The sequence below is a fragment of the Triticum dicoccoides genome, chromosome 1B, assembly GCF_002162155.2.
Source record: "Triticum dicoccoides isolate Atlit2015 ecotype Zavitan chromosome 1B, WEW_v2.0, whole genome shotgun sequence".
Lineage (NCBI taxonomy): Eukaryota > Viridiplantae > Streptophyta > Magnoliopsida > Poales > Poaceae > Triticum > Triticum dicoccoides.
Genome location: NC_041381.1, coordinates 605,037,882 through 605,050,613, shown reverse-complemented (window position 1 = coordinate 605,050,613; position 12,732 = coordinate 605,037,882). Strand labels below are relative to the sequence as shown.

The 12,732-nt window shown below is 49.7% G+C and overlaps 1 protein-coding gene across 1 annotated transcript; it reads left to right on the top strand.

Moving 5' to 3' along the window:
• The first annotated feature begins 11,406 nt into the window (after nt 1-11,406).
• LOC119349042 lies at nt 11,407-12,591 on the top strand. Its single transcript, XM_037617052.1, has one exon. It carries the CDS (start codon nt 11,514-11,516, stop codon nt 12,387-12,389), a length of 876 nt encoding a protein of 291 aa, XP_037472949.1. The 5' UTR covers nt 11,407-11,513; the 3' UTR covers nt 12,390-12,591.
• Nucleotides 12,592-12,732: the final 141 nt, after the last annotated feature.

Genomic DNA, 12,732 nt, shown 5'->3' with positions numbered 1-12,732 from the left:
CTAGCGACACTATCATATACGTGAGCCAAAAGGCGCAAACGGTCCCGGGAAAAGGTAAGACGACACCCGTGGGGATACCGTGCGTGAGGCCGCAAAGTGATATGAGGTGTTACCAGCTAGATCGATGTGACATCGAGTCGGGGTCCTGACAGCGTTGGCATCAGAGCCGGACTGCCTGTAGGTTTTCCAAGCCAAACTGGTCGATGTTGAGTCTAGAAATTCTTTAGTTATATGTAGGGGAATTGTTTGTGGGATGGAACGTAAGGCTCTTTTTACTCCTTTATCTTATGACATTCTGATCTGAGTCAGTCCATTCTTCTATCGGGGGTTAAGGAATTAGGATCTGTTCTCTCTATCAGGATCACGAGTTACTAATCAGTAGTACCTTATAAGTTGATGGATACAAGCCTAGTTCAGTTCTACTACCACATTGTGTTGCCAGAACGGTTTCAGAACTTTGATATGGTGATGTTGAGTGTGTACGAAATCCTTTGTCAAATGTCTCAAATCCTTTTGAGCATTTACAGCTGTTATGCTGCCGAAATTTTGCTAGAAATTCTAATGCCCTTGCATTATGATTGTGTTTTCAGATGGCCACTCGCGACCTCAATCAAGTGGTTCGCCTGACTCGATGCCTAGATGTACCCGGCCATACTGCTAAGTTGGTCAGGGTAATGACTGAGGCTGGATACCGCTGGTATCCTGAGTACACGGTCGAAGAGCAATTCCGAGATTTTAATCAGAGCCAGTATCTCTACACTGTCAGGATATTTCCATCTTATCCTGGTTCCACCGAGCCTCTTCACTGCTCTTATGGACTCGGGATTACTATTGAGATGGCTGTGCAGGACGCCGCCTACTCTATGATGACCATTATGCGAGTCAGATCTGGTTTATTTCGGGACTCTGACTTCCGGTATATGCCAGGATCACTTCCAGGAGCACAAGGGTATCTCCAGGCTATTTATGCTGACCCCACTCAGGAGGATTCACGGACTCGCACCACTGCTGAGATGATCGAGGATAAGGACCGTGAAAATCGGGCCTTAAGGCTAGAGCTCTTCAACACCCGTGCTGACCACTGGGCCACTTTGACTCGGTTCGCACCGGCAGTGCAAGCTGGATTCTCAGATATGCGCGATCTCTATCCTGTGAGATCTGCTCTGCCAGACGTGATGGTTTGGCGTGATGTAGGAGGCATCACCCCACCTCGCGGTCCCCGCAGGCCACCGTTTGTTGGTCCAAGGCCTCATCCTAGCCCCTATGGTCCACAAGCTCCGCGAGACCGTCTGTTTCCAGATGATCATTTTGAGCTTCCAGGCTATGGAGGTGACTTCTACGAGGACTACTACGGATCGGTCTGAGTTAGTGGTAGTATCACTAGTTCGCACTAGCTGTGTCGTCTATCGTCCCGCGTGACTCGTGGGATATGACCTAGTTTGTACTCCTTCCGGAGGTGTAGAAAAATAATGTATAGGAGCTTGGAATGCCTCCGATGAGATGTAATCCTCTTTTCACCGTAATAGTACTTTGTTTGGTCTTGTACTAAACCCTGTATGGTGTGTATGACGATGGAATAAAAGAAGCAGTTTCTGTATCTACCATGTCATACAGATGATCATCTTGCATTCCGAGTTATTTCTTACATTATGAATCCTATGTCGGAATTTTACCATCCTGACTAAATCATTGTCTTGTTTACCTAGGATGGTCAACACGCGCGCTAACCCTGCTTCTCAAGAGCAGGCCGAAGGCAGTGAAGCCAGGGATGCAAATCTGCCTCATCCTCCTTCACTAGCCGAGGTGATGATGGAAGCTGAGAGAAACAAGCGGGAGACAAACCGTTTGTTGGAGCGTATTGAACAGAATACAGCACACCATCAGAGGGCTAACGTGGTGTCACTCAGTGATTTTATCAAATTGCATCCACCCACGTTCCACCACTCCGTCGAGCCCCTCGACGCTGATGACTGGCTTCGCAGTATCTCTCATAAACTGCGTTCCGCGCTGGTAGCGGAGGCTGACAAGGTCACCTTTGCTGCATATCATCTTGAAGGCCCCGCCAGCCTATGGTGGGAGAATTATGGAGCTATGCGCCCGGCGGGCCATGTCACTACTTGGGCTGAATTCAGCGAGGCTTTCCGTGAACATCACATTCCGGAGGGTCTCATGGACCGTAAACGTGAAGAATTTTGCAGTTTCACCCAAGGTCGACTTTCTGTGGATGCTTACAGCAGGGAGTTTGGTAATCTCGCACGATATGCAACCGAGGAAGTGTCTACCGATGCCAAGAAGCAAGCAAGGTTCCGTAAGGGCCTTAGTCCTGAGCTTCGCCGCGACCTCCGTCTGCATGAGTGCACATCCTTTTCGAAACTTGTCAACAAAGCCATCAGTGCTGAAACTGGTCAGACTGACTATGACGCAACACGCAAGCATGGCCGTGACATGGGTTCCTCATCCGGTGCTGGTCCTCAGAAGCGCCGCGTGTGGGTACCCAACACCGCCCTGCCACCCAGGTTTACACCGAGGCCATCCTTCCAGGCGCCTCGCCCCGTTCAACAGTCTGCACCGGCCAAGCCCTATGGAGGTCCAACTAACAATGCTCCTCCACGTACCAGTTCCGTGACTTGTTTCAAGTGTGGGGAATCTGGTCACTATATGCGTGAATGCCCCCAGACCAACCCCAATCAATCTGCTAAAGCTGTTGGCCGTGGCAAGCCGACAGGAAAAGTATTCCATGCCAAGCCGGTCACCGCTTCATGTGGCCATGTCAACTGTGTCTCTGCCGAAGAAGCTCAAGAGGATCCCAACGTCGTTCTCGGTACGCTTCTTGTTAACTGCCACCCGGCATCTGTTCTTTTCGATACAGGAGCCTCTCATTCTTTTATATCCGAAAGTTATGCTCGTTTGCATAACGTTGCATTCTGTGACATGCCATCCACTATGGAAATCTCTACCCCTGGTTCTAGATGGCAGACCTCTAGGGTAAGCTATGGAAATGAAATCCAAGTCGACAGACTTGTTTTCCTTGCGTCTTTGATAGCCCTTAAATCTTCAGATATTAATATCATTCTGGGTATGGACTGGATGTCGGCTCATCATGCCCAAATCGATTGCTTCTCTAGGACTGTTCAACTCACCCATCCTTCGGGAGAAATAGTCAATGTCTTGACCCGAATAGCTAAGCGACAATTATATTCTCTTAACGCCAGCCCTTTGCCAGACCTTGAGGACGTTCCGGTAGTCCGTGACTTCCCGGATGTCTTTCCGGAGGAATTGCCAGGTGTTCCACCTGACAGGGATGTTGAGTTTGTAATAGACCTCATTCCAGGAACCGTTCCGATTGCTAGAAGACCTTATAAGATGGCACCCCTAGAACTAGCCAAGCTTAAGAAACAACTCGATGAGTCCTTGAAAAAGGGTTTCATCCGACCTAGCTCATCTCCGTGGGCTTGCCCCGTCCTATTCGTCAAGAAGAAGGATGGTACGGACCGGATGGTTGTAGATTACCGACCTGTCAACTTGGTCACAATCAAGAACAAATACCCGCTTCCCAGGATCAACGACCTGTATGATCAGCTCGCTGGATCCTCAGTCTTCTCCAAGATGGATTTGAGGTTGGGCTACCATCAAATCAAAATCAGAAACGGGGACATTCCTAAAACGGCCTTTGTCACTCGTTATGGCCAATACGAGTACACCGTCATGTCCTTCGGATTAACCAACGCTCCAGCCACCTTTTCTCGGTTAATGAATTCAATCTTCATGGAGTATTTGGATAAATTCGTCGTGGTTTACCTCGATGATATACTCATCTACTCCAAGAACGAGGAAGAACATGCCGAACATCTAAGGCTAGTGTTGCAGAAACTTCGAGAGCATCGCCTTTATGCCAAATTTTCTAAATGTGAATTCTGGTTGTCAGAAGTGACCTATCTGGGTCATGTAATATCTGGTAAAGGTATTGCTGTTAACCCTGAGCGAGTTCAAGCCGTCCTTAACTGGACTCCACCTGAATCGGTCAAGCAAGTTCGGAGTTTTCTAGGCTTAGCGAGCTATTGTCGTCGCTTTGTCGAGAACTTCTCCAAGGTTGCCAAACCTCTAACCGAACTCCTCAAGAAAGATAAGAAGTTCGAATGGACTCCACAATGTGAGCACAACTTTCAGGAACTGAAAAGACGCCTGACTTCTGCTCCCGTACTGGTACCGCCAGACTTCTCTAAGGACTTTGTTATCTACTGCGACGCCTCGCGACAAGGACTAGGTTGCATTCTCATGCAAGATCGACACGTAATTGCCTACGCTTCACGGCAATTGCACCCACATGAGGAGAATTATCCCACTCATGATCTAGAGCTTGCAGCCGTAGTCTATGCACTTAAGACCTGGCGACATTACCTCCTCGGTAATCGTTGCGAAATATTCACTGATCACCAAAGTCTGAAGTACATCTTCACCCAACCGGATCTGAACCTCAGGCAAAGACGTTGGGTTGAATTGATCACCGACTTCGACTTAGGAATAACCTACACCCCAGGGAAAGCCAACGTCATGGCTGATGCGTTAAGTCGTAAATCTTATTGTAACAACCTGATGTTACAACAAAGTCAACCGCTTCTCCATGAGGAATTCCGGAAGCTTAACCTTCACATTGTTCCTCAAGGATTTCTCTCCACCTTGGTGGCGAAACCTACTCTTACGGATCAAATCATTGCTGCCCAGAAGCGAGATAAGGGAATAGCTAAGATCAAGGAGAACATTGCTAGCGGAGGTGCTAGTTGTTTCTCCACAAATGATCATGGTGTTGTGTACTTTGAGAACCGTCTAGTGGTTCCCAAGAACCAGCATCTACGGCAGTTGATCCTTAAGGAGGCTCATGAATCTCCTCTCACCATTCATCCCGGTAGTACTAAGATGTATCAGGACCTACGCCAGAGGTTCTGGTGGACTAGGATGAAGAGAGAAATTGCTCAGTATATTGCTAATTGCGACGTCTGTCGTCGTGTAAAAGCAGAGCATCAACGGCCTGCTGGCACCCTTCAACCCCTAGCTATTCCTGAATGGAAATGGGATAAAATTGGTATGGATTTCATTACCGGTTTTCCCAGGACCAAGAGAGGGAATAATGCTATTTTCGTCGTGGTTGATCGTCTTTCCAAAGTAGCTCATTTCTTACCTGTTCGTGAGAGTATAACCGCTAGTCAGCTGGCAGACTTATACATCTCCCGAATAGTGTCCCTTCATGGTGTCCCTTTGGAAATTAACTCGGATCGAGGAAGTCTTTTCACCTCTCGATTTTGGGAAAGTTTCCAAAATGCTATGGGAACCCGTCTCTCCTTTAGCACCGCTTTCCACCCTCAGTCGAGTGGTCAAGTGGAACGCGTCAACCAAATTCTAGAAGACATGCTTCGAGCCTCCGTTATCTCGTTCGGAATGGACTGGGAGAAGTGCCTTCCATTTGCCGAATTCGCTTACAACAACAGCTATCAATCTAGCTTGGGTAAAGCCCCTTTTGAAGTTCTCTATGGACGACGGTGTCGAACACCCCTTAACTGGTCAGAGACCGGGGAAAGACAATTCTTTGGCCCGGGTATGATTCAGGAAGCAGAAGAGCAAGTTCGTATCGTTCGTGAAAAGTTGAAAACAGCCCAATCTCGTCAAAAGAGTCAATATGACCGAAAACATAAGGCTATGACTTTCGAGGTTGACGAGAAGGCTTATCTTCGGGTCACCCCTCTGAAGGGAACCCATCGTTTCGGTATCAAAGGCAAATTGGCTCCTCGTTACATTGGACCTTTTCGCATCCTTGCCAAACGAGGAGAAGTTGCCTACCAGTTGGAACTACCTCCGCACCTCTCCAGAGTTCACGATGTCTTCCACGTTTCTCAACTCAGGCGTTGCTTCTCGGATCCTATCCGTGGAGTGGACCACGAAACGCTTGATCTCCAAGATAATCTTACATATCGAGAGTACCCCGTTCGTATCCTCGATCAGGCCGAGCGTACCGCTCGACGTCATAATATCAAGTTTCTCAAGGTTCAATGGTCGCACCATTCTGAGGATGAAGCAACTTGGGAAAGGGAGGATCGTCTTCGACTCGAGTACCCCGCCTTCTTCTCGGAGGAACCCAAATCTCGGGACGAGATTCTTTTGAGTGGGGGTGAGTTGTCACACCCTAGCTAGTCATGCATTAGAGTGTTGCATCATGTTTACTCTTTCATCAGAAACTTGAAATGGGGATCTGTGAAACCCTCAGAACCATTTTGAAAATGACCCAAATAAAAATTTCTCCAAAAGGGTCCCAGAAAATGCTCATGTTGCTCCCTGAAAATATTGGACAGAGATAAAAATCAAACCAATATTTTTAGTGGCTCATGGACATTTATTTTGGGCATTTGGAATTAATGCATAAATATTTGCATTGGAAATATATTAATTATATATATTAATATATGCCCAAATATTATGCCAATTATAAAAGAGCTCTGAAATAATATAAATAGCTCCTGCAAAAATTGGCATAAGTTAAATAAATGATTTAATATATTATTTAAATCAAAACAAATGTCAGAAATTAAAAAAAACAGAAAATATATAACAGGAGGAGCTTACCTGGGCTCCTCCACTGTGCGGCCCAGCCAGCTGGCTGGCCCAGCCGGCAGCCGGCCCAGCCCACCTCCCTCCTCTGTCGTCTTCGTCCCGACAGAGGGAGGGGAGTGTGGCCGGCGCGCGCGCGCGCCACCGCGCCACGCCACCTGCTCGCCTGCTTGCCTGCCCTCCCCTCCTCGCTCGATGCCCTGGACGACGCCACGCCTCTCCCCTGCTCTCTCTCACTCTCCCCCGGCTCTCCTCTCCTCTCCCTCGCTCTCTCTCTCACACGGCCGAACACCACACTCGCCGCCGTTCGCCATAGCAGCCATCTCCGGCCACCCCTCGCTCCCCCGACTAGCTCAGGAGCTCCGCCACGACCCCCTCTTCCTCCCCACCGCTCCACAGCTCCCCGGAAGCCCTGCATCGCCGCCACGTCGCCGTTCCCCTCTTCGGGCTCCGACCACCGTCGCCGTCGATTCGCCGTCTCCAGCGCGTCCCCGAGCCCACTTCGACGCCCACTGCAACCGCGGTGAGCTACGCCACCGTTTCCCCCTCTCCTCCCCCTCGTTTCCCCACCGTAGCCTCCTCCCCACCACGGCCGAACCTCCGCCGTCGCCGAGCTCGCCGTCGACGCAGCTCCGGTGACCATTTGGTCACCCCGGCGAGTCCAACGAGTTCGCAAGACCCCGTAGAGCATCCCTAGCACCTCGCTTCGCTCGACTTCGAGCTCCAACCCTGTTCCCGTGCACGATCGAACCCCGGCGGCCGCAGCCGAGCTCGCCGCCGTCGACTCCGGCCACCCCGACCCCAACGGACTCCGCCAAGAGCTGCGGGTTGTCCTCAGCTCCACTCCGGTGGTCTCCGCGGCCCCTCTGGTGGCCGAAATGGCCAAAACCACTCCCGCCGCCGCGTCGGGCTCGCCGGCGGCTAAACGCCGGCAGCCGACTTTGACTTTGACCACGGGTGGGCCCTGGTTGACTCCCCTGAGTCAATGACAGGTGGGGCCCAGCCCTGTTAATTAAACAGGATTAGTTTTAATTAAGTTTTAATTAAAATAATCACCCTGACATGCGGGACCCACTGTCAGGTTTGACCTGGACCAGTTCCGTTGACCTGCTGACGTCACACTGACGTCAGGCTGACGCAGTAATTGCTTTTCTGGATTTAATTTAAATCAGGAAATTCCAGAATATTAATTAAACTTCAAAAATTCATAACTTTTATTCTGTAACTCCAAATTGGACAAATTATATATGAAAAATGATCAGAAAAATCCAATCTATCCATCTGTAGTATTTTCATGCATGATCAAACAAGTTAAATTGATGTTTCAAGCAGAACAAGGAAAAGCACTTTAAAAGGCCATATTTGAATTTGAAATTTGAATCCTTGATTCAAATTTGTTCAAACCCTTCTGGTTTTAGTTGCATTAGCCAATACACTCATTTTGCCATGTCTCATGCATGCATCATATTGTTGCATACTGTTTGGTAATGTTTGCGTATCGGTGCTCTCTGCGGCAGGTTCTGTCTCCGAGGAATACCGTGATTACCCTAGCGAAGAACCGTATCAGTGCATCGAACCATCAGGCAAGCAACCAACCATTTGATCATATCGATACAATCCCATGTTCTCGCTCCTGCTCTCTTTTACTGCATTAAGACAACGCGATTCAAACTGCTGTGTGCTACGGTAGTTGAACCCATTTCCTCTGCATGACCTGTCATTGCCACAGTAACTAGATGAAACTCACTAGCATGTGTAGGAGTTGATTGAGCCATATGTATGTGTTGTTCCTACCTTGCTATGCCTGCTATGCTTAGAGTCGTGTCAGGTCTGGTTCATCTGGGTGATGGGCTGGAGTGAAATGATCATGTCGGTAATGAGAGTGGTGTGGTGAACACGATTTGGTAAAGGTATCGATGAGAGGCCATGTAGGAGTACATGGTGGGTTGTTTCATTGAAGCCGACCCTAAGCACTGAGATCTGTATGCGTGATTTAAGATACAGCTACTACCATGCATTGGGCCCTGAAATATGACCCCGCTCGACTTCTTATTCACCCTAGCTCTCTGTCCAGGAGTTGCAAGTAATTTCTGGTGTTTGTAGCCTACTGGAGGCCGTGGACAGCGCTGACCGTAGGGGTGGGCTGTGATGCGGTAGGTACGTGGCCGGGTGTACCGAATACCCGTTAGGTATCTCGGGAACCCTGTTCACATCGTTCGGGGCCGTATGGGAAACCTCGGTCGGACTCCCTGCGGATGGAACCTGAATAGGCGATAAACCTGGACTAGAGGCTTAAGTGTTTAGGTAGGTCGTGGTCTACACCCACGTCGGCTTTCGCTTGAAGTCTGCCGAGCACATGTCGTGTGCAGACGCTAAGTGGTGGAAACATGTATGAAGAAGTACACCCCTGCAGGGTTATCATAATCTATTCGAATAGCCGCGTCCGCGGTAAAGGACAACTTGGTTGCCTATACAGTTCATAGACAAGTAAATGGAAACTGTTAAAAGCCTCAAGATAAGTGTGAGTGCCGAGGATGGCTCTTCCGTAGGAAGACGGAGGTGGATCCTCGGTAGTGTATTGAAGTGGTGAGTAGTGGACTCGTGTGCGCAAAACCATTTCAAGTTGGAGTATCGTAGGATAGCCTAGCCAAGAGTCAAAGCTGGCTTGCTGCAATAACTCCACCAACCCTTGATACTATGCATGTATGTAGGATCTGATGTAAGTCTTGCTAAGTACCTTTGTACTCATGTTGCTATAATCTACATTTTTACAGAAAACGCTGCAACCCCTTCTGATGGGTTCTATGTAGACGTTGACATCAACGAGTAGGCTAAAGACCCAGGTGGTGACCCTGAGCTTGTGAAGGACCACGTAGTATAGCTAGGCTTTCCAAGCCTCTTTTATTTTACTAGTTGTCTGTACTCAGACAAGTTACTTCCGCTGCTGGTTTGTATGACTGTATGACTTGTATGTGGGGTCATGAGACCCGTACCCTTGTGTATGTTATGTATGGCTCACTGAGCCTTAAATAAAGTACTTGTGTCATAGAGTCATGTTGTGATGCTTCGTTGTATTTGCACATATCGAGCATATTGTGTGTATGATTGAAATGCTTGGTATGTGTGGGATCTGACTATCTAGTTGTCTACCTTTAGTAGCCTCTCTTACCGGGAAATGTCTCCTAGTGTTACCGCTGAGCCATGGTAGCTTGCTACTGCTCTGGAACACTTAGGCTGGCCGGCATGTGTCCTTCTTCGTTCCTGTGTCTGTCCCTTCGGGGAAATGTCACGCTTTGAGTACCGGAGTCCTGTTAGCCCGCTACAGCCCGGTTTACCGGAGTCCTGCTAGCCCAGTGCTACAGCCCGGACCCACTTGCTGATGACCGACACGTTCGAAGCTGGGTCATGGATGCCTGTCTCTGTAAGTCTGTGCCACTTTGGGTTTACGACTAGTCATGTCAGCCCGGGCTCTTTATCATATGGATGCTAGCGACACTATCATATACGTGAGCCAAAAGGCGCAAACGGTCCCGGGAAAAGGTAAGACGACACCCGTGGGGATACCGTGCGTGAGGCCGCAAAGTGATATGAGGTGTTACCAGCTAGATCGATGTGACATCGAGTCGGGGTCCTGACACTAATCTAGAAATCGACATATCATTGAGGAACCAACAATGAAGTAACATTACTCCATCAATTGTACGTAAGCTATAATACTTTTGACTGAGACCTAGGGCTAAAGTTTTTCTAGTCTCAAAGGTTTAGGGTTGTAGAATCAAATGACCAAATCAAGAATGGACAGATATATAATTGCGACACGAATTTCTTCGATTTCCTCTCATTTCTACCCAGTTTCAAAGGTTTAGGTTTGCCTTGCTCCGGTGAGAGAGGGCGATGACGGTGGCGTGCCTTTGGCTTGTCCCGGCGCTTTGTAGTTGTCGCTAGGTGGTCTACGAATATAGATGTAATTTTTGTTACTTCTCGTGTTCTTTGTACTGCCATGATGTTCGATGAATAGATTTGAAAATTTTCATCGATTGTAATAGTTTTCTTTTGCGGGCACGATTGTAACACTTTGACTGGTATCTAGCGCTAAAGTTTTCCCATGTCAAAAGTTTAGGGTTAGAACTTAGAACCCAGTGACCAAATCTAGAGATGGACATATCATTGAGGAACCAACAGTGAAGTAACATTATTCCGTCGTTTGTAACACTTTTGACCGAGACCTAGGGCTAAAGTGTTTCTAGTCAAAAAGTTTAGGGTTACAGAATCGAATGACCAAATCAGGAATGGACAGATACATAACCTCGGCCCGAATTTCTTCGTTTTCCTCTCATTTCTACTTCATCGAGAAACCTGTTTTTTCATGGTAAAAAGTGTCGAGGGTAGGTCACGTCGACATCTCAAGCAACCTACCTTGTAGCCTTTCTCTCTCGACTGCAGATCACGCAAGCTAAACGTGGAAACTCTTAGTCAGTGTACCAGAACGCGCGTATCAGGAAAAGCGGGCTTAAAAGCTTACTAAGTCCATGCATCTACATCGTATGAGCTTGCCTGATATGTATGGCATGACACGCAAGCCCGTTATGACCTCCTGCCAAAGATCCCATGCACTGATGCACATATATGTGGAACTAAATCGGCCAACCCCGGCTGACCACGTCGTGAGCTAGCAGATGAGCACAAAAAGAACAATTTGAAGACCATTATATTGGGCCAATAATTCTCCGTGGCATCAATGTCCAGTGATCCGTGGCCATCACACGACGTGACCCTTCTTTAAATACCATTGCTGCTCTTCTTCCCTCCTGTCAGATGCAGAGACACATTAGTGTGCTAGTCCTCAGAGCAAAGGCAAGTCCCCGAGAGCACTAGAAAATTTCAAGAAGGAGAACGGAGGAGAAGTAGGTCGATCGATGGACATGAGCGGGGATACGTACCACTATCAGCCGCCGGGGATGGAGGAGGATGGTGTCGGCCGTGCCGAGCAGGTCCCGACGGCCGCCGCGCTGGCGCTGAGCGCCAAGAAGTTGTGGCGCATGGTGCGCGCCGTGCACCTCGTGCTCGTCAGGGGCCTCGACAAGCACCAGCCCAAGCTCGCGGCGCTCGGCGTGAACCTGCACCACATGCTGTCATCGTCCAAGCGCCATCACAACCACCTGCCGTCGGCGCGGGACCAGGACCCGGCGTTCACGACGTACCTGTCGGCGGCGCTCTCCTGCCGGTCCATGGACCCGGGCGCCGCGGTGCACCCGTACCCGCGCGGCCGCGGGGCGCACGGTGGCAGGGGCAGCGCGTCCTCGCTCTCGTCGACGCTGTCGTGCCGGTCCATGGACCCCGGCGCCGCCGTGTACCAGCAGTACCAGTACCGACCCCGCGAGGTAGAGTTCAGCTGCAGCAGCCCGCCGGTGCACAGGCGCCGCCGCCGCGCGCACCGGCACCGGGGCCAGAGCCTGCTCCCGCAGCAGCAGCACGGCGACCTTCCGGAGTACACCTCGGCTCCTGCCGTGAAGACGCTGTTCGAGCTGATGGACGACGTGGAGGAGGGGGAGGAGGGCAACGTGGAGGGCGCGACAGTGCCCAGGGCTGCCGGGCGCGGCCCGGCGGCGCGGCAGGTGCGGATCACGGACTCACCGTTCGCGGCGAGGGCGGAGGACGACGAGGAAGGGCGCAAGGGCGTGGTCGACCGGCGCGCCGACGAGTTCATCGTGTGGTTCCACGACCAGCTGCGCATGCAGCAGCAGCAGCAGCGCCCCGCCGCCAGGGATCGCTCCACGCACCGGGTTAGATAGATCGGAGGAAGATCAGCAGTACAGTACACGCCATGCGCGCATGCACGCATGTGTAATCATAATTCATAGTGCGTGGAGTAGATCTTTATGCATGCGAATCGTAATGTATACATGTGAGGTGTAGTGTAATTTCCTTGGAATGTTGTTGGTTCGATTTTGTAATGGCAGGAAGAAGCTTATTTAGCGTCTCTGATTTCTTTTTCTTTTTTTGAATGAAACTGATTTCCGCCTGTCATTTAGATGATACCGAGATAATTAATACTGGTAGAACTTTGGTAGAAATTCTGGACGTGTCAACTGTTCCTATAAATTTTGATGTTACCCTTGACAGCAACATCATCAA